Here is a 22,774-nt window from a genome sequence, read left to right as displayed (position 1 = left end):
GATATGATTTGTCATGGGTGCATTCACGGACACTTCTGAAACATAAGCAATGAGTGGCAGGAGTTTTAACTCCTGGTGAGAACATGTCAGTGAACAGGGTTCCCGACCGCCCCACCCCGCCCCTGCCTGGGAGACCTCAGCCCTCTCCTTTCCCAAGAAGGGCTCCGGCCCGGGAGCCCTCTGCCGGCGGCCAGCAGCCAGAAGCACACCCTGCCCTCTCCACCTCCCACCCAAGGACTGGGACCTGCAGGGGAGGGTCTCCCGGGGGGGCCCCTCCTCACCACACTCACCTCTAGGGGGAGCTATGACTTCCACTGGCATTTTTGTTTTAATGGATGTTGGAAGAAAACTTTTCATCCCAGAAGAAAAGCACAGACACATAGCTGTCAGCCTCGAGCTTCCTGAGCTGCACCCCCCACCACAGCAGGAGGCTGTGAGGACACACGTCTCACACAGCAGCTGGACACCACGTCTTTCTGTCGCCATGGTAACAGCTCAGGCTCCAGGGAGCTACCAGTGGCTGCACCCCCCACTTCTGGACACCCACCTCCGGAGACCTGATCCAGACCCAGCAGCCATCTGGCCTTCTCACAGGCAGCCTTTGTCCATTACCTGGCCCTCGCAGCTCCCGGCCGTCGGGCAAGCCCTGGGCTGCAGGGAAGACCCCACACGGGATGAGTGTGACACGCAGCCTTGGGGAAATCCTTAGCTTCTCCTCGTCAAGTTAGGAAGCAGCAGCGACCTTCGAGGGTGTGAGAGCTGTGCCGCCCAGCATCTCCAGAGGAGCCTCCCTTGGGGCTCCCTAGAAGCACCAGGCTCCTCCCCCGCCTGGCCCACTCCTGCCGCATGGACCTGGGCTGCCATGTGGATCATAACCCCTTGCACGGCCCTTTCTGACTTCCAGGTGCTCCCAGAAGCTCGTAGTTGCCTTAGGAAGTGGCACGTGTAAGTCCCTGCAGGCCGCAGCCTGGGCCCCAGACCCAGAGTGGACCACGGAGCCAGGGCCTGCGAGTCAGGGGATGTAGAGGGAAGGGGTGGAGACCGGGACAAAGCTGTTTCCTGGAGACTCTTTCCAGACGTGGCCCAGACTCCAAGAGCTTTAAGAACTGCCTGGGATGATGCAAGGGCGGCACTTACGAGACAAGGGCTTCCAGGAGGGGCGTTCCTTGGCCTGGAGGTAGATGTGGGGCTCCTCTCTCTGGGCCTCAGCGTCCAGCAGAGATGAGGCAAGGCTGGAGCCTCTTCCAGGGGGTGGGGGCGTGCGTCTTCCAGCAGCTCTGCCCTCTCTCGGGGTTGGAGGCATGTTTTGGGGGAAGGGGCTCACAGCTCAACTTGTCTTTAGTGTGTCACTGACCCACTAGGAAACGCCCTGCCAGCACCTCCTGCTTTTTCTCCTGCTGCCTGCACGGTGTGCTGCAAGCTGGGCTCAGGGGCGCAGCGTGAAAGGGGTGCCTCTCTGGGTGCCCAGTGGGCTGTGACCCGCGAGCACCCAGGGGATTAGGGTGGGGGATGCAGGCCTCCACAGGGGGAATGCTGCCCATCAGGGATGGATCAGGCCCAGGTCCCAGCAATGCCCTCAGGAACGGGGCCTGCGCTCTCTGAAGAGGAGATGCCCAGGGAGGCCGCAGGGGCACAGTGGCCTGAGTCCAGCACTGGGAGGGGGAGGCTCCCCCCTCCTCTTCTCCAGCACCAGCCGGGGCACCAACCGTCCTCCACCCAAGACCTTTTTTTTAACTTGCAACCTTTTATGGGGCTGGCGTGTTTTGACAGGGAATAAAGCACTCTCAGGAGACTGCAAGGCTGAGTTTACATCTGATTTACTGTATCTTAAAGTCTGGGGCGTTAGTGGGGAAGAGGCAAAGTGAGCGCTGAGTCAGCGCAGGCGGAGGAGGAGGCGCCTGGTGGGGCTGAGGGGGAGCAGCACTGCCTGCCCTTGGGACTTGCCTGGTGGCCCCAGGATAGTAAGGTGTGACAGGAGGTGGGATCAGAAGACACTGCAGAGAATGGCTGGGGTGCAGCACCCAGGGGAACCTTGCTTGTGCCTGCCCCTGCCTGAAGGCCCTCCAGCCAGAAGCGGGGAAAGCTCCCTGCAAGTGCCAGCCTTGGGGTCCCGCAGGAACAAGCTCGCCTGTCTCCAGGGTCCCAAATGCCAAGCTCCTGTCCCATTCCTCCCAAAAGGTGCCATCTGCGTCCCAGTGGCTGTGGCTGGGCCCAGTGGGGTCCTGGGTAGGCAGGAAAGGCCACTGTTCCCAGCAAGCAAGTCCCCCAAGCCGGCTGAGCATGCTGGTGAAGACTGTCCCTCCAGCCACCCAGCTGCTGACCACATCATCAACTCCCAGCACTTCCCCTCCCCTTTCCCAGACCCTGCTCCCTCCAGGAAGCCTCTGGGGACCTGGCCAGAGCCACCTCCTTCCCTTCCCATCCAGGACCTGAGTGGCTGGAGGGGACTCGGAGCTGCCACGGAGACCAAGCTCCTTCAAACAAATGCTAGCCTTTGCCACCAGAGGGTGTGGCCCTTAACACAAGTGTAAGGTCCGGCCGCCCAGGCGCCCTGTGGTCCTGGGCCCAGAGCCATCTCGGGTCTCACGTTCTCAACGGGACCCCGACTCCTTGTCCATCTCCCCGCTAAATCCTGCCCAAGCTCTGGGCCGGGCAGGGGAGGGAGTCGCGAGGGCACGCGCCGCTGCCAGAGCTGCCGCGGAGGGTCAGGCGAGGCCGCGTCCTGGAGGGCGGACGCCGGAGCAGGGCGCCCTCTTGCGCGGGGTTCCCGCGGGCCAAAGGCCGGCCAGCACCCCACCCCCGGGGCAAGACCCACCGAGCTCGGGAGAAGGGCGCCCTCGGGTGCGCGGGCGCGGCTGGCTCACGGCTCCCGGCCCCCGGCGCCCGGCGACTGGGGGCGCGGGGCGCGGCTGCGCTCGCCGTCGGGCGTGCAGGCCTTGGCCGACAGCGCCCTCTCGCGGCCGGAGCGGAAGGCCGCCGTCACGGTCACCAGGTAGGCGGTGCCTGGCGCCAGGCCCTGCAGCGTGGTGCTGTTCCGGCCCGCGGGCACCTCCACGAGCTGCGCCGCGCCGCCCCTCAGGGGCCCGACCTGCACGTGGTAGCCGAGCGCGGCGGCCGGGCCCAGCGCCGGGGCCCAGCTTACGCGCAGGCTGCGCGGCCTGGCGTGCGAGACGACGATGCGCTCCGGCCCGGTCTCCTCTGCGGGGGAAGCGCCTGTGAGCTGGGAGGGGGCCGCGCCGCCCGGCCCCGCGCCCTGCCCGGCCGCGCCGGCACCCCCAGCCCGCCCGGCCCCGCGTCCCGCCTCACCCGGCAGAGTGCGCACCCGCAGGTGCTGTGGCCTCAGGAGCCGCACGTTGGACTCCGGCACCAGCGCCACGTCGTAGTCCGTGTCAGGGTCCAGGCCGGCCCAGGACCAGCCCGTGGCGTTCCCTGGCAGCTGCTGGCGGCGCGCCGTTCCCGGCTCGGCGCTGGGCTCCAGCTCCAACAGGTAGTAGCCCGAGTCGGCGGTCAGTAGGGGCGGCCAGGCCAGACGGAAGCCGCTGGACGTGACCTCGGAGGCACGGAGCTGCTGCGGCCACATCGCATCTGCGGGGGTGGGCAGAGAACAGAGGTGCCTCCTCGCGCCCGACCCTGGGGCTCTGACTTGACTCCCGGAAGACACCCAGAGGCAGGGAGCAGGGCGCGGGGCGCCAGGCCAGCCCCGGCCACGCCCACCAGATGCTAAGGATCCGGAGAAGGACATGAGTGCAGCCAGCCCCCTACTTTGCCCCATCAGGAGCTTCCCTCCTGGCCTCAGCTCCAAGCTCAAACCAGTGCGGAGGTATAGCAGCCACCTCCCACCCAGTCCAGTGGCCTGGACAAGGGCCCCTCAAAGGTGGCAGGATCTAAACTGATGTCATGATGTCAGAGAACAGAGGACCAGCCCCCCATCCAGCCTGAGTGGCCAGCACAGAGTCTGGGATCAGCTCAGCTCTGAACAGTCGAAGAAAAGGGGGCCCACGGTACAGCCAGGAGACGGGAGCCACTGGAGAATGCCCCGAGGGGCAGGAGAGATGTGACAACCCCAGGAGCAGCTGGACCTGGAGTTTCGGGTGCTGCCGGCGTCCAGTCCCCAGGAGAGTGTGTTGGGAGCACTCCAGGGTGGGGTGTGTTACTCCTGAGCTTTGACGCCGAGCACCACGAGCACCACGGGCCGTCTGAGTGACCGTGCAGGGGGCGTGAAGCCGATACATGGACAGGGTCAAGCCCTTCGGGACCCCATGCTGCCTTCGTTAACGCCGGGTGTGCAGCTGCCCGGCTGGCACGCCCCTCGCCCATCCCCCACGCTCAGACCCCGCCCCCGCTCCCAGGAGCCCCCGCCCTGCTGCCGCACTGCCCTGCAGCCTTGGGTCTTTCCCGTCCAGCTGCTTGCCCTTTCTCCTGCTGTCGCCTCCAGGCTCGGCCACAGTGGTTGACCCAGGGGCCACCAGGGCCAGGTGTCCTGGGGTAAATCTTCGGAAGGACACTCTACCTCCCTCCAGCCCACAGTTCAACCCTTCCGGTTTCAGGTGGACGATTAACCACAGGTGGAGACTTGGGAGGACCCTGGGGTCGTTGGCATTTTTCAGTGGCTACAGCCAACCTTGCCAGTGACCAGGCCCTTCAACACCAGCTCCCTCTCCCGCCAGGTTTAGCTGGGTCAGGGGGTTCCACAAGAAACCCGGAGGGGAGCTGCTAGCCCCCCCGCAGCGGGCCCTCCAAGGTCCGGCCTCCTCCCCAGCAATCCCCACAACCGCCTGCGGTGCAGTCCCACTCCAAGCCCTCCGCGGCTGCCCTCGCCCCGGGGGAAGTAGGGCCCTAGCTCTTGGGGGGCAGTCTCGGCCCTTCCTGACCTGGCCCTCCCCCTCCCTCCAGGCTTGGTGGGCCCCTCTGCAGAGTCTCCAGGCTTGGAACCTCCTACGCTTCCTCTCCAGGTAGACACATTCCACCAGGTGCAGCGCCCGAGTCCCTCAGCCCATACCAAGTCCCCCACTCTCCAGCAGAGAGCCCCACCTGGAGGGGTTTACTCAAGCCTGCCCCGCGGTCCCGCCTCAGCCCAGGTTGGGGGGCACCTGGGGTGAACGGCTGGAGTGTGTCCCTGGAGAAGCTGCGTGGGCACCCCTGTCCCTGCAGCCCTGGCCTCTGCTCCAGGCGTGCGAGGTCCTCCTGGAGGCTCACCTGGCCCTCTTCCTGAGTTCCCCGCTGGGGTTCCCCCGGGCCCTGCCCCCTCCCACCTACCAAGAATGGAGCCCCTCAGAGCCTGGGTGATGATGTGCAGGTCATCCACATCCACAAAGTGCAGGTGCTTCTCCACGGGGGCCGAGGCGGCGGCCGATAGCTCCAGGAGGTGGCCGCGGCCGGTGCTCACGATGAAGACGGTGACGCCCAGGTCCTTCAGCTCCTGCATGGGGGGCCCCACGGGGTCGCTGGAGCCGCCGTCTGTCACCCACAGCAGCACCTTGGGCACCCCCGGCCGGGCCCCCGCCGCCTTGGCAAACAGCTGCTCCTTGGCGTATGCCAGCGCCAGGCCAGTGTTGGTGTCACCCATGCGCTGGGCGGCAGCGCGTATGGCGTCCTGGATGGCCGAGCCTGAGCTGTGCTGGCCAAAGGGGAACTCGGTGTGCGGCCGACTGCCCACGTGCACCAGGCTGGCATGCAGGGCCCCAGGGCCCAGGGGCAGCTGGGCCGCCAGCCGCCCCAGAAACTCCCGAACTCGGGAAAACTCATAATGAGACACGCTGGCCGAGCTGTCCAACAGAAACAGCAGGTCCCCCTGGGGGGCAGATGCCGGGGGGCCTGGGGGAGAGGGAAGGGTTCAGCCCCAGGTGGTGGCCCCCAGACAGCCCCACACCCAGGGCAGAACCCCCAGGGCCTAAGCTTTCCCTAAGCTAGCACTTGCCCTTACCCAAGGAAGCCCTGAAAGCCTGCTCAGTCACACCCCAAAGGTCCTGGGGTGGCACCCCAGGGGGGAGAGGGGTCCTAAGTCAACAGGAGGTCCACACACTCAGCAGTTCCAACTCTGCACCCTGGCCAAATGCCTGGGGCACCCCCTGGGCTCATGTCTCGTCTGCAAAGGAGAGCTGACCCCTCCAAGCCCCCACACCCTCCCTGTCTTCAGCAGACTGTGTGCAGGCTGGACCCGGCCCAGCCCCCAGGAGTGGTGGGTGGATGGGTCTCGGCCACCAGGGCTTGGCTTTCAAGAAGTAGCCTACACCGCTCAGCCTCCAGGTAAAGCAACCGGTCAGGCGTGCGGTGGGGGCAAAAAGGCAGCTGGGGAGACTGGGGGCAGAGGTGGAGGCATGGGGGGAACGGAGAGCTGACGGCAGCCCGTCTCACAGCCCGGAGTCCCGGTTGGAGTCCTGACCCTACTTACAGATGATGTCACCCCCCCCCGGCCCCCATCCTCTGCCCCACCTGGACCCAGGAAGCAGGTTACCTGCTGCAGCAGCCCGAGGGCCCTATCAGCCCCTCCGGGGCCTCCCCCTTCCTCCCGGCAGCCCGGGGAGCAGATGGGGCCCTTGGCCACTGTGTTATGAGCAGACAGGGGCCTGGGGTGTCTCGGTTCTGGTCCCGGCCTTGCAGCCTCAGTTTCCCCCAACCCAGTGGGATAACGGACGCCAACCCTCTCACCATCCCTCTATTAACGGTCACTCCAAGGAAAGGGAAACTGAGGCAGGGACAAGCCTCCCCGACAGGCCCCTCCTCCTCCCCGTCCAGGCCCCAAGATCCCGCGGAGTTGCCGGCGGGGCCCGCGCCGCAGGTGGGTGTGGTCCCCTGCCAGCTGCCCCCGCCCCACAGCCGCGGAAGGAGAGCGTGGCTCGGTGCGGACATGGTGGGGGGGGGCGGGGCGCCGGGACCTGAGTCCGGCCCGGCCGCCCGCCGCACTCACCACGCTCCGCGCCGCTCCGCGCCAGCCGCAGGCTCAGGGCCAGGCCGAGCACCGTCCAGGGCAGCATCGCGCGCGACGGGACGGCCTCGCTCTGCCTCCGCTCGTGGCTCGCTCGCTCATGAGCTGCGGGGCGCGCGGCCGAGCGGGTCGGACCCGGGCCCCGCCCCCTGGAGCCCCCGCCCACCGCGGCCCCGCCCCGAGGTCCCGCCCTGGCGCGCGCGCTGCCCCGCGTGCGGAGGAGCACCGGCTCCGGGGAGGCGCGCGCACAAAGGGCCCAAACGTGCGTCGACACGCGGCGCTCACCGGGATGCCGCCGAGGCACACGCGGGTGGCATGCACACACAGACACTGCGGTCTCGCTTTCCGGCTGTAAGGTCTTGGAGTCAGCCCTGTCCCCTACCCCCTGCCCCCAGCCCCCAGCCAGGAGCCGAGCAGGGAGCCACCAAGCTGGGTCATCCCTAGGCCCGCTGCCCTTGGCTCCGCAGTGTTGGGAGTCCCTGAAGCCAAGCCCAAGAGAGCCCCAGGGGGTATGAGAGTGTGTGGGTGACACCAAAAACAACGTCCCCCCAACAAGTCCCAGGCTCTGGCCACAGAGACTGGGGAGGGGCAGGTGTATGGGAGCTGTGACATGTTCCTCCAAGGAATGACCAACAGAGATCAGGAGGGTGGAACTTAGGAGACAGGGCGTCGGGAGGGGAAAGAAGCCTGAGACCTTCAAGGGGGAGCTTCCGGGGGGACACCTCACCTGGCTTCTTAGAGGAAGAGGCGTAGGAGCTGAGGATGGCTGGTTCAGGCCTGTCCAGTGTGATCTTGCTGGGCATATAGCTGTCCCCATAGGCCCTGCCCAATGAGGGGCCCAGGGCTGAGGCCAAACTCCAGAACTGAGGACAGAACCCCCCAAGCAGCCCACTGGGGAAACGCTCCACTGTGACCAGGAGCCATGCATCTGGGATCTTGGCTAGACCAGAGCAGAGGTGGTTGGCTGCAGGGGACATCCTGAGGGACACTCAGTGCCCCCAGGGCAGATTCCTTGCCTTTAGGTGAGACGGGGCAGTGTCCCGTGGGCAGGAGTGAGGTCCAGGAGAGCCCTGCCCCCCTTCCTCCTAAGATGCCTTCCTGTGGGGTCACCGCTGCCCTCTCCCAGCCACTCCTCTGTGCAGCTGGGTGGGGGCACAGGTCCCCCATGGGGAGGAGGCAGGGCCATCTCTGCCAGGATGTCCCCTCCCTTTCCCCCCTCCCCAGGAGGATGCCCAGCAGGGAGGACGGATGGGACTCAACGGTTTTCCTTCCTCCCTCTGGCAGGTGAGACGCCAGGCTGGGAGACAGACTGGAGCTTTGACTTTGCCTAAAAAAGGAAGCAGCTCAGCTAAGCCTGAGGAGCTGGGGCAGGAACAAGCAAGAACTGTGTCCCCGCCGTCCAACCCCCCTGCCGGGAATCTTGGCAGTGCTGGGGTTGGCTCAGCTCCACAGACCTCAGGCCTCGGCTGGGACCAGAAACTGCCTGGTGCTTCCGCCTGGGGCCCGGGGGGGCGGCAATAGGCTCGAACCCCCAAAGTTCAGGGTGTACCGCCCAGAGGGACCATTCCTGGCCCCCAGCCCTCCAGCACCCGAGGCTGAGCAGGGCTGCTGCAGAGATGGGGCTGTGAGCGGAGGTGGCTGGAGGAGACCCGGGGCCCCGCGGGGAGCTGACCCATGTGCAGACGCCTACCCGGCCTGGTTCCTGCTCGATCTCTCTGGGCACCACCAGCAGGGAGCGGGCCACACTGGATCTGCCCTGTGGGTCCCCACTCCTGCCCAGCGCTGGGCCCACTGTCACACCTTGGCTGTGCTGCTGGGCTGATGGGGAAGCTTCCGTCCCTTCTGGAAAAACTGAGCCACTCTTCTTGGCCATGACTCAAGCCCTCGAGGAAGCAGGCATCCTCCTCCCTCCAGCCTCTCCGTCAGAGGGAGAAGGGACGGGGGCCTGGCCTTGGGAGTGGTCAGCCAGGGCCTCTCCCTATAGCCTTGGCCGAGCTCGGCCACCTGCCTTGGCCAACAGCCCCTCCCGATGCTCGTACTGAGCTCTGGCCTGACCCCCGCAAACCGAGACCACCCCACCCCCACCGGGTCAGCTCTGCCCGCCTCAGTCCCCTGATCTGCCCTGTGGCTCAGCCGGCCACACACCCCCCTGCTGCCAGCATCATGGTGAGTCTCCCCACCCCCCCGAGGTGAAACATGGGCAGATGGAGGGTCCCCAGAGAACACAGGGGTCAGCCAGGGGTGTAGTGGTCAGGGCCAGGGCTGGGCTTGAGACAGACGCCAGAGGAAGCACAAATATAATGGCCGGGAAACATCCTTTCTGAAGGGAGACAGGCCTGGGGGCAGGGGGGGCAGAGAAGGACGGAGGCGTCCAGGACACATCCGGCCCTGGCCCCAGCCCCCTCCCTCCCCCGGGGCCAGCCCCTGCCTGGCCCTGTGTTCTGGGGACCAGGAGGAGGGAGCAGCCTGTGGTCTTGGCCCAGTCCGGGAGGCCCCAAGCATCACTTCCCACAGCTGGCTCACCCCGCCTGTCGGTTCACAGGCAGGTGGACAGGGCTCCACAAAACCCAGGGACAACGCTCTCCAAGGCACCGCCCCTGCTCCCTGCCGGTCCGCAGGAACGCGCCCTCCTCTGCACTGTCCAGGCCTCTGCAGAGAAGAAGGGCCTTTTGTCCCCAGCTCACTGTGGTCATGTTGACCCCCGGGAAAAGGGCAGCTCCCGGGGCCTCTGACCCCACCCCTGACCCCAGCTGAGAGTCTGAGAGGCAGAGTGGCTCGGCCCCACCCCGCCCCGCAGGGATGCCTGTGATGCTGGTTTTTTTGTCAGTTGTATCTTACACAGGCACCCACACGCATGGCTGGGAACACAGAAACCAGAAGTGGGGGTCGGTTCTGTGGGCCTGGAGGGTAGCGTGGGCGAGCCTGAGGCCCCCTGACTGCACGCAACAGTCACAGGAGCAGAGGGAAGGGGTGGCCGAGAGCGGCAGGGCCCAGAGGCCCCTGCCGACACCCACCCACATTCTTCTAGGCTCAACTTGCCTGTTTGTGGTCAGGGACGTGCCAGGGCCTGAGGGCCAGTCTTGGGGGTCTGGTGGTCCCATCGTCTCATTCCCTAGGGGCCTGGGCCTGCCCCTTGTGGCCCTAGAGATGACCCCTGCCCAGTCCTTCAGCCAACACCACCCAGGGTGGCAGGGAAGACAGCTGATGGGGTGGGCAGCCTGGGTACGGGGGTGGGTGCCACCCCAACTGCATTCATCAGTTATCTCTGTGCTGGGCCCAGCCACACGACAGACTCTGCACTGGGGACGTCCAGGCACTGGGCAGAGCCCTTGTCCTCCCAGTCCTGCCGGGCTAGAAGGGGGGATGGGCAGCGGGCAAGTTTGCAAAGATGCACGTCTACTCGTTTTCCCCTTGGAGGGCGGGGTCACGTCAGACCAGGGGGGCAGGAGCTAGAGGAAGTACCAGAGCCCTGGGGTGGGGGCCTGCCAGCATATGCGAGGGCAGCAAGGATGCCTGGGAGGCATAAAGGGCAGGGGCAGGCTTCACGGGGGGGAGGCGAGGGCCCAGGGGCAGGATGGGGATTGATGCCAGGCCTCCAAGAAGTAGAGGCCCGAGGGCACAGCTGGGAGGCAGAAAGGCAGGCAGGCAGCCAGGCGCTCCTGGTTTTCGGCCTGTGCAGGGAACTGAACAGTGGTGCCCTTCCCGAGGTGGGACCCCTCCCTAGTTTGGGTTCCCTGTGCTGGAACCTTCTGTAACAGGGAGGTGACCCTCATACCGTGTCCTAGCCCCAAGCAGGGTTCAGGCTGGCTTACATGGGGAAAGAGAGAGCAGGGAGGGACAGGACTGTGTCAGCACCTTGGTTGGGGGGAGTCCCCGGGGGTGGGGGAGGGGCCTCAGCCCCCAGAGTCAGCACAGGGCTGGCTCTGCCTGTTCCTCCCCAGCCCACCCAGCACAGCTCCGTTTCTGCCCAGCACCCCTTGCCTGGCCCACATGCCTGGGTGGGGCTGGGCTCACACCTGGGGTACAGACTGCGGGGACCGAACGCGCCAGGCCTCCTAGCCCTGCCTACCTGCTCCCCACTCAGAGCGTGCCTGCAGACACCTGGGCTGCTAGGAAATGCTCTGGGAATCAGTAAGTGGCCTTGGGCAGATCAGGGAACCTTGCGAAGCCCAGACTCTACACCTGTGGGGTCTGGACGGTGCCCCCCCCAGGGATGTGAGGGCCGGCAGACAGAGGGGATGCAGGCATGCCCTCACATGCACACACACGTACACCCACACACGATGCACATACGCGCATACACACACAGGCACGCGCGTGCACGTGCACCCCCATGGCCAGGCACGCTCTTTCGGGGAAGGGGCCTGGGTACTTGCAGAAAGAGAATTTTTTGCCCAAAGTGGAGGTCACCTCTGACCCACCCAGTAGCTCAGGGCCTCTACCCTCCACTTTCCCGTCCTCCCAGATGGCTGGCCCCCTAAAGCAGACCCCTAGGCTCCTCTGTCAACCTTCCACAGCCTCCCACAAGTATTCCTTTTGTGAGTGGGTGGGCAGAGCTGGAGCTGAGGCAGGCTGTCCCCGGGGCCAGCTGGAGGCCACGCGGGGCTTGGGCAGGCCTGGGAAGCCGGGACACATCTTAGGAACCAGTGGGCTCAGCAGCTGAGCTCCCCATGGTGGCCTCCCCGCCCCCACCAGGCCCAGCTGTTGTTTTGATGACTCCAGGGCCAGGCGGATCCTCAGGAGAGTCCTCTGACGTCTGGCCAGAGCCTGCCCAACCCTAGGTGGGAGGGGAAGGAAGGCGGCCTCAGACCAGGGAAGCTCTCCTCGGGCACGGGGCAGCCAGCCAGGCTCCCATCTGACCGGCCACAGACAATTGGAAAACGCCAAGGACTCCTGCTGGACCTGAGCCAGCCCCACTTCGGGCCCTGTTCAAGCCACCAGTGAGCCCTGAGCGCTGATCCTTGGGCACATCTGGGCCCTGACCTCCTGGTCACAGGTGGAGCCCTGCTGGCCACATGGTGTCCAGCTATTACTAGATTCTGGACGAATTACAACACACTTTTTTTTTTTTTTTGCGGTACGCGGGCCTCTCACTGTTGTGGCCTCTCCCGTTGCGGAGCACAGGCTCCGGACGCACAGGCTCGGCGGCCATGGCTCACGGGCCCAGCCGCTCCGCGGTATGTGGAATCTTCCCGGACCGGGGCACGAACCTGTGTCCCCTGCATCGGCAGGCGGACTCTCAACCACTGCGCCACCAGGGAAGCCCGACAAACATATTTTTAATACACTGCTGGGCTTACAAGGCAGTAGATATCTTCCAAGCCCCCTCCCCTCCAGGAAACGCTAGAAAGAAGTGCATAAATAAACAGATAGAAGAACAGGGAACAGAAACCCAGGATGATGAACGGAAACAAATGGGAAAGCAGAGAATTCCCTGAACACAGGGTTGGAGAGCCACACTGCATCAGGGCCACAGTGTGGGTGCCCTGCACACTGGGGTACTAACCAGGACCCTAACAGTGGCCCAGGTTGGTCACGCCTCACAAGGGCATCCTCTGTGGAGGGATGTGGCCTCAGAATGTTCACAGGTGTGGGCTGATGCTTAACAAGTACAAACATTCAGAGAAACGATATGCTGTTACTGAGTCAGCAGAAGCAACAAATAACAGATTTAGACCCCCAAAGGCAAAGGGAGTGCAGTTGTTAGGTACAGTCTGTAAAATAACTATGTGTGGGGCTTCCCTGGCGGTCCAGCGGTTAAGACTCCATGCTTCCAATGGAGGGGGTGAGGGTTTGATCCCTGGTTGGGGAGCTAAGATGTCATTGGGGGTGAGGGTTTGATCCCTGGTTGGGGAGCTAAGATGTCGCATGCCGCAAGGCACTGCCAAAAAATAAATAATTAAAAGAAAATAAAAGAAACAACTATGTGGGGCCTCCCTGGTGGCGCAGTGGTTGAGAGTCCGCCTGCCGATGCAGGGGATACGGGTTCGTGCCCCGGTCTGGGAGGATCCCATATGCCGCGGAGCGGCTGGGCCCGTGAGCCATGGCCGCTGAGCCTGCGCATCCGGAGCCTGTGCTCCGCAACGGGAGAGGCCACAACAGTGAGAGGCCCGCGTACGGCAAAAAAAAAAAAAAAAAAAAAAAGAAACAACTATGTGTGAAATGTTCCAGAAGTCAAAGCTGGAATCCAAATCACGAGCATGCACCAAGAGATCATCAAAATCATCAGATTAGAATAAGAAGTGAGTAGTATAACTTTTAGATAGGGCAACATAATAATTTAAGTTAAATGGATGTGATAATCAGCAGATTAGACTCAGCTAGTGCTTAGTGAACTCAAAGAGGGAGATGAGGAAATTGCCCAGAACGCAGGATTGGGAGACAAGGAGATGGAAAACACAGACGAGAGTTGAACTGACATGAGTGGTAAAAGCACAATGGGAAGCGTTCACGTAATAGGTGTTTCCCAAGAAAGAATATGTAGAATGAATGAGGCAGAATTGAAGAAATAATGGTTGAGAATTCCCCAGAACTGACGAAAGATGTGAATCTGTAGAAACGGGACACACCGTGTGTACCAAGGGGATAAATAAGAACACAGCCACAACCACAAACATGCTTAAAAGCACAGAAAGCAAAAGACGGAAAAGATCTTAAAATTATCCAGAGAGAACAGACAGAGCCCTCACTCTAAACGCTGACCCGGGTCTCGGGCTGAGCCCTGCACGCCCTAGTGCTCTGGCCGCTGAAGTTCTGGAACCGTGGAGCGTGGAAGTCTCCCCACCTCTGGGACTCGCTGGAGGCCGCTGCCGGACCAGACAGGGGGCCCGCAGGGACTGCCCGTTGTCGGTGCACAGGGGCCCAGGACAGCCACAGTGGCAGAAGCCAGGCAGGCCGCCTCTCTCCGAGCCTGGCCACGCGCCCCTTCTCCGAGAGTCATCTCCCTGTTCTCTGGGGGCGTCCCAGCCCCTCGGCGGCTGCGGGGACTGCGGAGGCCGGTGAGGGTGGGGGAGGGCCGCCCCGGTCCGGGGGAGTCCGGTGCCACCTCGCGGCCCCTCGGAGCACCGCGCACGGGGCCGCGCGGCACGCACGGGATTTCCCGGCCGGGACCTGGACGCAGACCCTGAGCTCACCAGCCTGGAGCCACCGATAGGGGACACGGGGGGAGTTCGGGGGCCTCCGGGATTTGGAGAGGCCTCTGGGGTCACACCCAGGCTTAGAGCTGCTCCTCCCCATCGAGGTGGCGGCGGGGTCCGGGACTCCAGGTCGGGGGTGGCAGCAGCGAGCGGAGGCGTCGGGCCAGGCGGGCGCGGGCGGCCGAAGCGAGCACCAGCAGCGGAGGCAGCGAGAGGAATCCCGACACGATGAGCGCCGCGGAGCCCCGGTCGGACAGCAGCGCGCGGCACGCGGGGCGGGGCGCCGGGTGGACCTGAGGGCGGGGCGGACGGTCAGGCGGGACGGTGGGGCCTCAGTTCCGAGACGAGGCCTGGCAGCAGGTGGACGGGGCGGGGGCTGAGCCCCGTTTCGGGTGTGAGTTGGGCGGGGGAGAACCGGTGCAGATGGACCGGGGCGGGGCCTGGTAACAAAAGGACCGGGAGAGGGCGGGGCCTCAATTCCGGGGCGGGGCCGAGGGGGCAGACGGTTTGGGGCGGGGCCTGAGAGCAGGGGGACCGGGGCGGGGCCGGGAGAGGAGACGGCGGGGCCTGAGGTCTGGCAGAGCCGGCGTCGGGGGTGGGGCTGGGGCTGGCTGTGAGCCAGGCATTTCTGAGCCGAGGACGGGAGATGCAGACCCAGGCGGTAAATGGCCCGAGTAGGAGTCCCTTGAGGGTAGGCTCAGAGAATAGCTCCCTCTGCTCTTCCATGGCCTTTTCCTAAGTTGGCATCTGACCCCGAGGCCCTACCCTGGGGTGTCGCCAGCTGGCGCCACCTTGTCTACTGCGGCCCAGCGTTCGGCCCCTTTCCCCAGATGGGCAGAAAGGGGCCCATCTGCCTATACCCTCCCTATCCCAGACCAAGCCATAACCCCTTCCATACGTGGGGAAACCCATCCCAGGGGAGGAGGGGTCTTCAGGGGGGCTGTGTGTTGGGGGAGGCTGGGAGGATGTGGACTGTGGACTGGTTAAATCTGACAATATCTTTATCTTCTCTTCCTGGAACCCTCCTCCTCTTCCCACCCTGCCCAGCTGTCCAGGCCCTGGCGGCTCCTGGTACAAGGCTGAGAGGCCTCAGGGGAGGGGAGAGAGCCTTCCCCTTGGGTGGCAAACAAAAACCCTTCTTTTGCTGTGGCCAGTGGGGGGGGGGTGCTTGGCAGGAGAAGGAGCTCTTCAGGGAGGGGCACACGTGCCTCCAGGGACCTGCACTCCCCGAGGACCCCAGACAGTCCCTCAGCCCCGCGCCCGTGGACGGCTTAGCTCACCCTCGAGTGGCACAGGAATCCCAGGTACACAGTGGTGGCTGCGGGCAGCAGCAGCAGCAGGAACACGGTTGCGGGCAGCAGCAGATGGAGCACGAGCCCAGCCAGGGCCCGACCCGGCAGCAGCAGGACCCCCAGGCCTTGGGCAGCCAGGCCTGCCCACCCTGGGGACATCAGGTCTGAGGCCTGGTGGTCAGGAAGCCTTCGGGGCAGCATGGGTGCCGTGTCTGAAGCGCCCCCTCCCTCGTCCTCCTCTGTCTCCCTCTCCTGATCACTCATGCTCTCTTGGCAGTGGGCCTGGTGGGCTCACAGCGGTGGTCACGTGGCAGGACTGATGCCCACCCTCCGCCTCGCCCCCAGGTCAGATTAGCAACCTTTTAACCCTAGGTTGCCAGGTCAGACCTCCACCCAGACCCCAGCAACCAGATAGTGGACTCAGCTGGAGGGCAGGACCCTGGTCCAGGTAGGTCCAGCCCTGACCATCAGTCTCCAGGGTCACACCTGAGCCTCAGGTCCTCGCTGCCAGGCTGACCCTCTCTCTGCCAGGTTACTGCAGCTCCAGCCCTGCCCAGTCTCCCCTGCCAGCCCCTGCGTGCTCTGGTCAGAGCCTGCACAGCTGTCCTGAGAGCTCAGCACTGGGCCGTCCTCCCCCCAGGTCCCGCCCTCTCCCCACTTCTAGACCCTGCACACAATGGTTTCATTTCATCAGTCTCAACTCTGGCAACTGCCCCATCCGTAGCTGCCACAGCAAGGTCAACATCTGACCTAGCCCCCTCTGGTTCCCTCTTCCCCAAACCTGGGCCCTCTCAGCATCAGAACAGCCCCAGAAGATGCTGGGTGCCCACACTGCAGGGCTGTTGAGAGGGCACATGGGTAACGTATGTGAAATGCTTAATGTGGGACTCAGCACACAGTAGACGCTCAATAATGGCAGCTACCATTACAGGTATCCTTTGTGTCAGAATCCAATCCATCCTGAAAACGGGGAGCGTGTATTCTGTGATTTCAAGTAAGGGGGGGAAGCATTCCCAGCCCCTCCGAAAACCCCAACGAATTTCTCCAAATGTTACCAAAATACTCTTAGCACCTAACAGCCTCCCGGGGTTTCCGTGCACGACATACAGTGTTTTAAACACCACTAACAGGGACTTCCCTGGTGGTCCAGTGGGTAAGCCTCTGTGCTCCCAATGCAGGGGGCCTGCGTTTGATCCCTGGTCGGGGAACTAGCTCCTGCATGCATGCCACAACTAAGAGTTCACATGCTGCAACTAAGAAGCCTGCATGCTTCAACTAAAGATCCCACGTGCTGCAACTAAGAACCGGTGCAGCCAAAATAAATAAATAAATAAAATTATTTGAAAAGTAATAATAGTAAATAAATAAACACCACTGACATAACTAGCTGACACTTAGAGTCTGGGAGCTGGATGAAGGAGGCCGGGTGGCACCAGATGCGAATGTTTCTCTTTCCCTCCCCCTACAGTCCGCCTCATCCCTTCCAACTTTTCTTCTAACGTTTTCCAGGCCTCTCAAGCTCACCAGCACCCCTCAGACACGTAGGGATGCGGGACGATGACAGCGACATGCACAGCTTGTTCAAGCGACGCGGTTGGACACGCCGGCCAGGACAGCTGCTGAGGCCCCCTGCAATGCACGCCAAGCCCTGCTGCCCAGCACATGTGCAATTGAACTGCTTGCTCTGGTGCACGTGTGTGAAGATTTCACGGTAGCCGTTTATTTATTCTGATAGTGAAGTTGGGGTAAAAAAGAGAGTTCAGACAGCAAGTGTGTTGGGCTCATCTCCTTTCTAAGCCCCACCCTCTCCCCCAGGTCCTCCACTCATTCGTTCACTCACTCAGCAAGCACTCCGTTGAGCTCCCGCTGTGCGCCAGCCACGATGGACGCCTGTGGATTCAACGCGGAGGGAGGCCAACAGAAGCCTCTGCCTGTAGCGGGACAGCTCTTTGCAGGTCACTGAGCAAGCTGCAGTGCCCAGGCCATGGCAGAAGCTGGAGGGACAGGCCCCACGGCCCACTCTCACTGCCTTCTGCCTGTGGGGAGGCCACCAGGAGGCAGTTTCTAGCTTCCTTGGCTCTGATGAGGGACAGGATGGTGCTCGGGGGCCCCCAGGGCGCGGCTGCAGCACAGAGGCTGCTCCTCAGCAACAGGGTGCCCCTCCCACCCCGTGTCCTCGTGCCCCTGTCATCTGGCCCTGCTCCTTTCAGCGTCTTCCTGGGTCATCCTGTGGGGACGGTGCAGAGGGCTGACACCCTTGCTTTTCTGGCTTTTGCCGGCTGCTTAACCAGTAAACTGTCTGCGTCCACCCAGAACACCTTGCTCCTTACGGAACGAATCTGCCAGCCTGTGTGACGTGCTTTCACGAAGCCCTCATTCTAGAAGAGGGGTGACCGCGGCTTACGGGGTAGGATCCACCTGGCTTGGGAGTGGGACGGGGCCTCTCAACCCCTTGCCTGGAGACCCACCCTTTGGATCCGGCACCTGCAAGCGCGGCCCTCTCTGGAGGGCAGGGCCCTGAGGACACCTCGTCTGTCTCTGGAAGCTGGGGAGGGGCTGGGGTGGGAGCCACCACCCCAAAGCCGTGTTGCCTCTTGGTGAGCGGTCATGAGAGGCGCTGCAGGGACAAGGCTGCAGAAGCCGCCCCACTTCCTTCTCCCATCTGGGCTCTGGACGGGTGGCCTCACCCAGGGATTGGGGGATGGGAAGGCACCTTCAGGGCCTGCCACCCACCCCGGCCCACCCTGCCCCAGGGCCCCGGAACAAAGGTGACCAACCTGGAGGCCTTACCGAGGGCTTCCTGCAGCACCACGTCCACCGTCCAGATGTAGCCCGTCTCCCGTCAGTCCTCCCGCCGCCTGACTCCCGCCTTCAGCTGCCTGGGGCTCTGCCCCTGTGCAGCCCCTGGAGACCTGCCTCAGTCTCCTCTCAGGGGGCTTCCTATCCCACCCCTTGGTCCAGGTTGCCTGCCTGGTGTCCCTGGAGAATCTTCTGTCCTCATGCGGCATCTGGGTGGGGGGGAAGGGTCCCATGTCACCCTGCCCACCACCCCAGCCTGGTCTTAGCCAGCAGGGGCAGGAGTGGGGCTGGCGGGCAGGGCTCGAGGGGGGGACCCGGGGGAAGGTGTGTGGGCGTCTCCTGGGGCGAGTCGTGGCACATCCAAGGCTGTGCTCCTTGAGGATCTGTGGTCCACGGGCAAGTTCCTGCCTGCCTGGTCTTTGTGTCCCGGGAGGGAGGACAAGCCAGAGGCCCTGGCAGTTGGCAGGGGCTGACGGCTGCTGGGACAGGGGCTGTGGCCCGCAGGCAGGGCCTCCCCTTAAGTTGCTGGGTAAACAGGTGGAGAACTGGCCCTCAGCCCGGCCCCTGGGAGGCCCCACCGCCACCGCACAACTGCAGCTCCAGCCTTCCACCTTCTGGGAGCAGATACCCCACCGCTGTGCCTTCAGGGGGAGTTTCATGAAAGGGCCACCAGGCTGTGGTTGGGCCGGGACGGCATGTAGAGGACCCCCAGCCGGAGGACAGAGCCCCTGGTGGGCTCGCTTTGGGGGTAGCTGAGAGCCAAGGCCGTCAGAAGGCTAAGTGGTAGCCAGGTTCCCCTGGGGAGATAAGGGGTCCATGTCGGCCTGGGGACAGTGAGTGGGCTGGGTCCAGCCTGGGCCTCCAGCATCCATGCTGGATTCCTGTTCTTTCCAGATGGACTCTAGGGTCTCTGAGCCCCGGGAGCAGGACCTGACAGAGGCAGGGGCAGAGCAGGAACTGCGGTGGTTGGAGCTGGGCTCCGAGGAGGCCCCAGGAGCTGGGACGGAGGGGCCCAGCGCCCCACAGGCCTGGGGGCGCTTGCTGAAGGCCGTGTGGAAGGGTCACGTGGGCCTGGTGACTCAGCTGCTGCGGCAAGGGGCCAGTGTGGAGGAGAGGTGAGCCCAGGGGTAGGACCGGGTACTCCACGGGGGTGGGGGTAGGGGTGGTGGCTGGTGTCCCTTCAGTGGGAGACGGAGGCAGCGGTCCCTTGCGGGGTGGAGAGGGTTCCCTCCTGGGCAAAGGTAGCAGGTCTCTTCCCCGTGCCCCGCCCTCGCCCATGCCGCCCTCCCCGCCCCGCAGGGACCACGCGGGCAGGACCCCGCTGCATCTGGCCGTGCTGCGCGGCCACGTGCCGCTGGTGTGTCTCCTGCTGCAGCGCGGGGCTCGGGCCATAGCTGCAGACCGCGCGGGGCGCACTCCACTGCACGAGGCCGCCTGGCACGGGCCCTCGCGGGTGGCCGAGCTGCTCCTACGGCGCGGGGCGTCGGCGAATGCGCGCTGTGGGGCCGGTCTCACGCCGCTGCACTGGGCCGCCGCGCTGGGCTGCACGCTGCTGGCCAGGCGCCTGCTGGACGCACCGGGCCCAGGCCCCGCGGCGGTGGACGCGCACGGCTGGATGGCGACGCACTGGGCGGCCGCGGGCGGCCGGCTGCCGGTGCTCGAGCTGCTGGCGGCGGGCGGTGGCGCGGGCCTGGACGGCGCCCTGCTCGTGGCGGCCGCGGCCGGGCAGTCGGCAGCGCTGCGCCTCCTCCTGACGCACGGGGCGCAGGTGGACGCCCGGGACGGCGCGGGGGCCACGGCGCTGGGCGTCGCGGCCGACCTGGGCCGCAGGCAGGTACGTCTCGGCCCGGCCCCCGAGTGATCGTGCGGGTGGTGGGGAGGGGCCGGGCACCAGGGCCCTGAGTGCCGCCCTGACGTCACTCCCCTTGGTAACCAGCTCTTGGAAGCCCAGGGAGGGCGCTGGGCCGGCAGCACCAAATATTTATTGGGCACTGGCCACAGGCCTGAGTCCAGCCAGGCCCTGGGTAGTGCAGAGGGGCCACAGGAGGCTCAGGACCATTAGGGGGCAAGTGGGGTCTCCAAGTAGAGCCCCAGCAGGTGCCATAGGCAGCACCAAATAAGGAAGCAGTGTGGAGAAAGGGGGCGCTGAGGACAGCTGAGCACTGTGTGGCCCGCCCAGGCCAGCCCTGCCCCTTACCCCCTTCTCTTCTAGGACATGGAGGTGCTCCTTGAGCACGGGGCCGACCCAAGCCTCAAGGACAGGCACGGCCGCTCTGCACTACACAGGGCTGCTGCCGGTGGACATCTGCTCGCCGTCCAACTGCTGGCCGCCTGGGGAGTGGAGGTGGACGCTCGGGACACATTGGGCCTCACCCCGCTGCACCACGCTGCCCGGGGAGGCCACATGGAGGTCGCCGGCCACCTCCTGGCCAGGGGCGCAGAGGTCGACGCTGCTGGCTGGCTCCACACGACCCCCCTGCATCTTGCCGTGGAGCGCGGCCACGGCTCCACCGCAGAGCTTTTGCTGAGCCGAGGGGCCAGCCCCACCCGGAGGACACAGTGGGGGGAGGTGGCCCAGGACCTGGGGCCTGCCGTCTGTGGAGAGCAGGAGGAGCCCCAGGGGCCCCAGGGCTGCAGGGCCAGAACAGAGCCAAAGGCTGTAGGCTCCCACGGCCTTCAGGGCGCGCAGGCTCCTCTCTGCTGGTCTGAGGCCGGCTGCCAGGGTGCACGGGAGAACACCCCAGAGGTCCCTGGAGAAGAAGGAAGCAGTGGCTGGAGACCCAGCAAGAAGCGTGTGGCTGACCTGGAACCATTCCAGACTCCCAGGGCCATGTCAGCCCTGCAGCTCCAGCCCTGTGCACGCTCTTTGGCGGAGAGACTGAGTCGTGGCCACAGAACTGACCAAAACCCGATGGGCTCCTGTTTGTCCGTCCCCCATCGGGGTGTCAGCCTCGGTGCTCCCCCCGGGCACACCGGCACTCTTACTGTGTTTCCTTAGATTCAGTATTTGTCTCTTGGCACCCACTCACTAATGACAGGGCCAAATGAATGGCCAGTTGTTCTCCTCTCCCCTGCCATCCCAACCCATGCCCTGAACGGCTGCCTTCTCTCACGTGCCCAGCTGACATCCCCCTGCCCGAAGTCACCCAGGGCCAGGCCTGCCTATGTGCACCAAGGCCCACTGGATTATCAAACAAACCAATCAGAAACTGTTTCCCTGCCCTGCCTTTCCCGCGGGAACCCCAATAATGGCCTGAGCCTTCCCCGGGCCCCTGCTCTTGTCTCCCGACCGACCCTGCTGCTTCCGCCTGTGTCCCTGTGGGGCGTGGTGTGCCCTCCCCTCAGGAAATGTAAAGCATAAAAATCTGCTTTCAGGAGCTTCCCTGGTGGTGCAGTGGTTAGGAATCCGCCTGCCAATGCAGGGGACACAGCTTTGAGCCCTGGTCCGGGAAGATCCCACATGCCGCGGAGCAACTAAGCTCATGCGCCACAACCACTGAGGCTGCGCTCTAGAGCCTGCAAGCCACAACTACTGAACCCACGCGCCTAGAGCCCATGCTCTGCAACAAGAGAAGCCACTGCAATGAGAGGCCCGTGCACCGCAACGAAGAGCAGGCCCCGCTCGCCACAACTAGAGAAAGCCTCCGTGCGTGGCAACGAAGACCCAACGCAGCCAAAAAAAAAAAAAAAAACACACCTGCTTTCAATAGCTTTAGCCTCTCCCTGTCATCACTCAACCATCTCTGTAAATTAAAAATCCTGTAGTACAACAGATACAGAGTGACAGTTGTCTCTGATCGTCCACGCCTGCATCCTCATAGAAAATCAGTGTCCTTATAAGAGTTTTTTGGAAGAACAGCTTTAGAGGACAGATTTCATCTTTTGAAAGTGAGAGCCGTCTTGCTAAATTAGCGCCTCTGTCCGGGGCACTGGGAGCACTTGGATTTTACCCCCAAGACAATGGAAGCCTTTGGGGAGCGTGAGCTCATGCGACATGGTCTTTTTGGCTCACGGGGACTGCAAGTGCAGAGTGGACTATAACTAGGAAAAGGAAACCCAGGAGACCAGTGAGATGGTGGCGGCATAGCAGTGGAGGTGGGAGAAACAGGCAGAATTGGGACAGTTCTGTGGGACTTGCTGATGGTTGGACATGGGGAGGGGAAGGGAAAGGGAGACATAACAATGACTCCTGGCGGGGCCTGGGCCCGAGGTGGAGGGGCGGGTGGGAGAGCAGATGCACAGGAGACGAGAATGGGGCAAAGAAGAGGCCTGGAGTGACATCTCTGGAGTCCTCAGAGTAAGGGTGGGGGTTTTTTTGTTTGTTTTTGGTTTTTCTTGGGCGCGCCAAGTGGCCTGTGGGACCTGTGGGACCTTAGTTCCCCAACCAGGGATCGAACCCGAGTCCTCTGCAGTGGAAGCGTGGAGTCTGAACCACTGGACCACAAGGGAAGTCCCGGGGTGGTTTTTAAAGCTGCAGGATGGACCTCCAGCCAGCCTCCAGCCAGCCTCCAGCCAGCCTTCAGCGCAGCCTGTGGGCTCGACATCAGAGCACACCCACAGCCCTACTGCCTCTCACCTCCCCCGCTGCATCCACCATGTCCAGGCCACCATCAGCCTTGCCT

General features: G+C 63.9%; 3 protein-coding genes across 14 annotated transcripts; 1 reads left to right on the top strand and 2 right to left on the bottom strand.

Annotated features, from left to right (window-relative positions):
* Positions 1-1,801: 1,801 nt before the first annotated feature.
* On the bottom strand, positions 1,802-7,994 carry VWA1 (von Willebrand factor A domain containing 1). Of its 3 annotated transcripts, none has more exons than XM_060088796.1 (4): positions 7,653-7,994; positions 5,257-5,814; positions 3,307-3,585; positions 1,802-3,198 (listed from the first exon to the last, which is right to left on the bottom strand). In XM_060088796.1, the coding sequence occupies exons 1-4, from the start codon at positions 7,900-7,902 to the stop codon at positions 2,861-2,863; spliced, it is 1,425 nt and encodes a 474-aa protein (XP_059944779.1). In that variant the 5' UTR covers positions 7,903-7,994; the 3' UTR covers positions 1,802-2,860. The 3 variants fall into 3 exon arrangements, with proteins under 3 accessions (XP_059944779.1, XP_059944780.1, XP_059944781.1); XM_060088797.1 differs by lacking the exon at positions 7,653-7,994 and adding an exon at positions 6,908-7,064; XM_060088798.1 differs by lacking the exons at positions 1,802-3,198; positions 3,307-3,585; positions 7,653-7,994 and adding an exon at positions 6,908-7,058 and having other exon boundaries at positions 5,298-5,419.
* An 832-nt stretch (positions 7,995-8,826) lies between these two features.
* Positions 8,827-21,907, top strand: ANKRD65 (ankyrin repeat domain 65). Of its 10 annotated transcripts, XM_060088787.1 has the most exons (8): positions 8,827-9,091; positions 14,166-14,309; positions 15,726-15,801; positions 16,863-17,064; positions 17,169-17,760; positions 19,047-19,267; positions 19,452-19,986; positions 20,365-21,907. In XM_060088787.1, the coding sequence occupies exons 6-8, from the start codon at positions 19,047-19,049 to the stop codon at positions 21,148-21,150; spliced, it is 1,542 nt and encodes a 513-aa protein (XP_059944770.1). In that variant the 5' UTR covers positions 8,827-9,091; positions 14,166-14,309; positions 15,726-15,801; positions 16,863-17,064; positions 17,169-17,760; the 3' UTR covers positions 21,151-21,907. The 10 variants fall into 10 exon arrangements, with proteins under 10 accessions (XP_059944770.1, XP_059944774.1, XP_059944776.1 ...); XM_060088791.1 differs by lacking the exon at positions 15,726-15,801; XM_060088788.1 differs by lacking the exons at positions 8,827-9,091; positions 14,166-14,309 and adding an exon at positions 14,409-14,453.
* Positions 13,197-15,617, bottom strand: TMEM88B (transmembrane protein 88B). The gene is made up of 2 exons (XM_060088799.1): positions 15,342-15,617; positions 13,197-14,354 (listed from the first exon to the last, which is right to left on the bottom strand). The coding sequence occupies exons 1-2, from the start codon at positions 15,615-15,617 to the stop codon at positions 14,142-14,144; spliced, it is 489 nt and encodes a 162-aa protein (XP_059944782.1). The 3' UTR covers positions 13,197-14,141.
* Positions 21,908-22,774: the final 867 nt, after the last annotated feature.

This window comes from Mesoplodon densirostris, chromosome 2 (assembly GCF_025265405.1).
Source record: "Mesoplodon densirostris isolate mMesDen1 chromosome 2, mMesDen1 primary haplotype, whole genome shotgun sequence".
NCBI lineage: Eukaryota > Metazoa > Chordata > Mammalia > Artiodactyla > Ziphiidae > Mesoplodon > Mesoplodon densirostris.
This window is presented reverse-complemented; position numbering and strand designations above follow the sequence as displayed.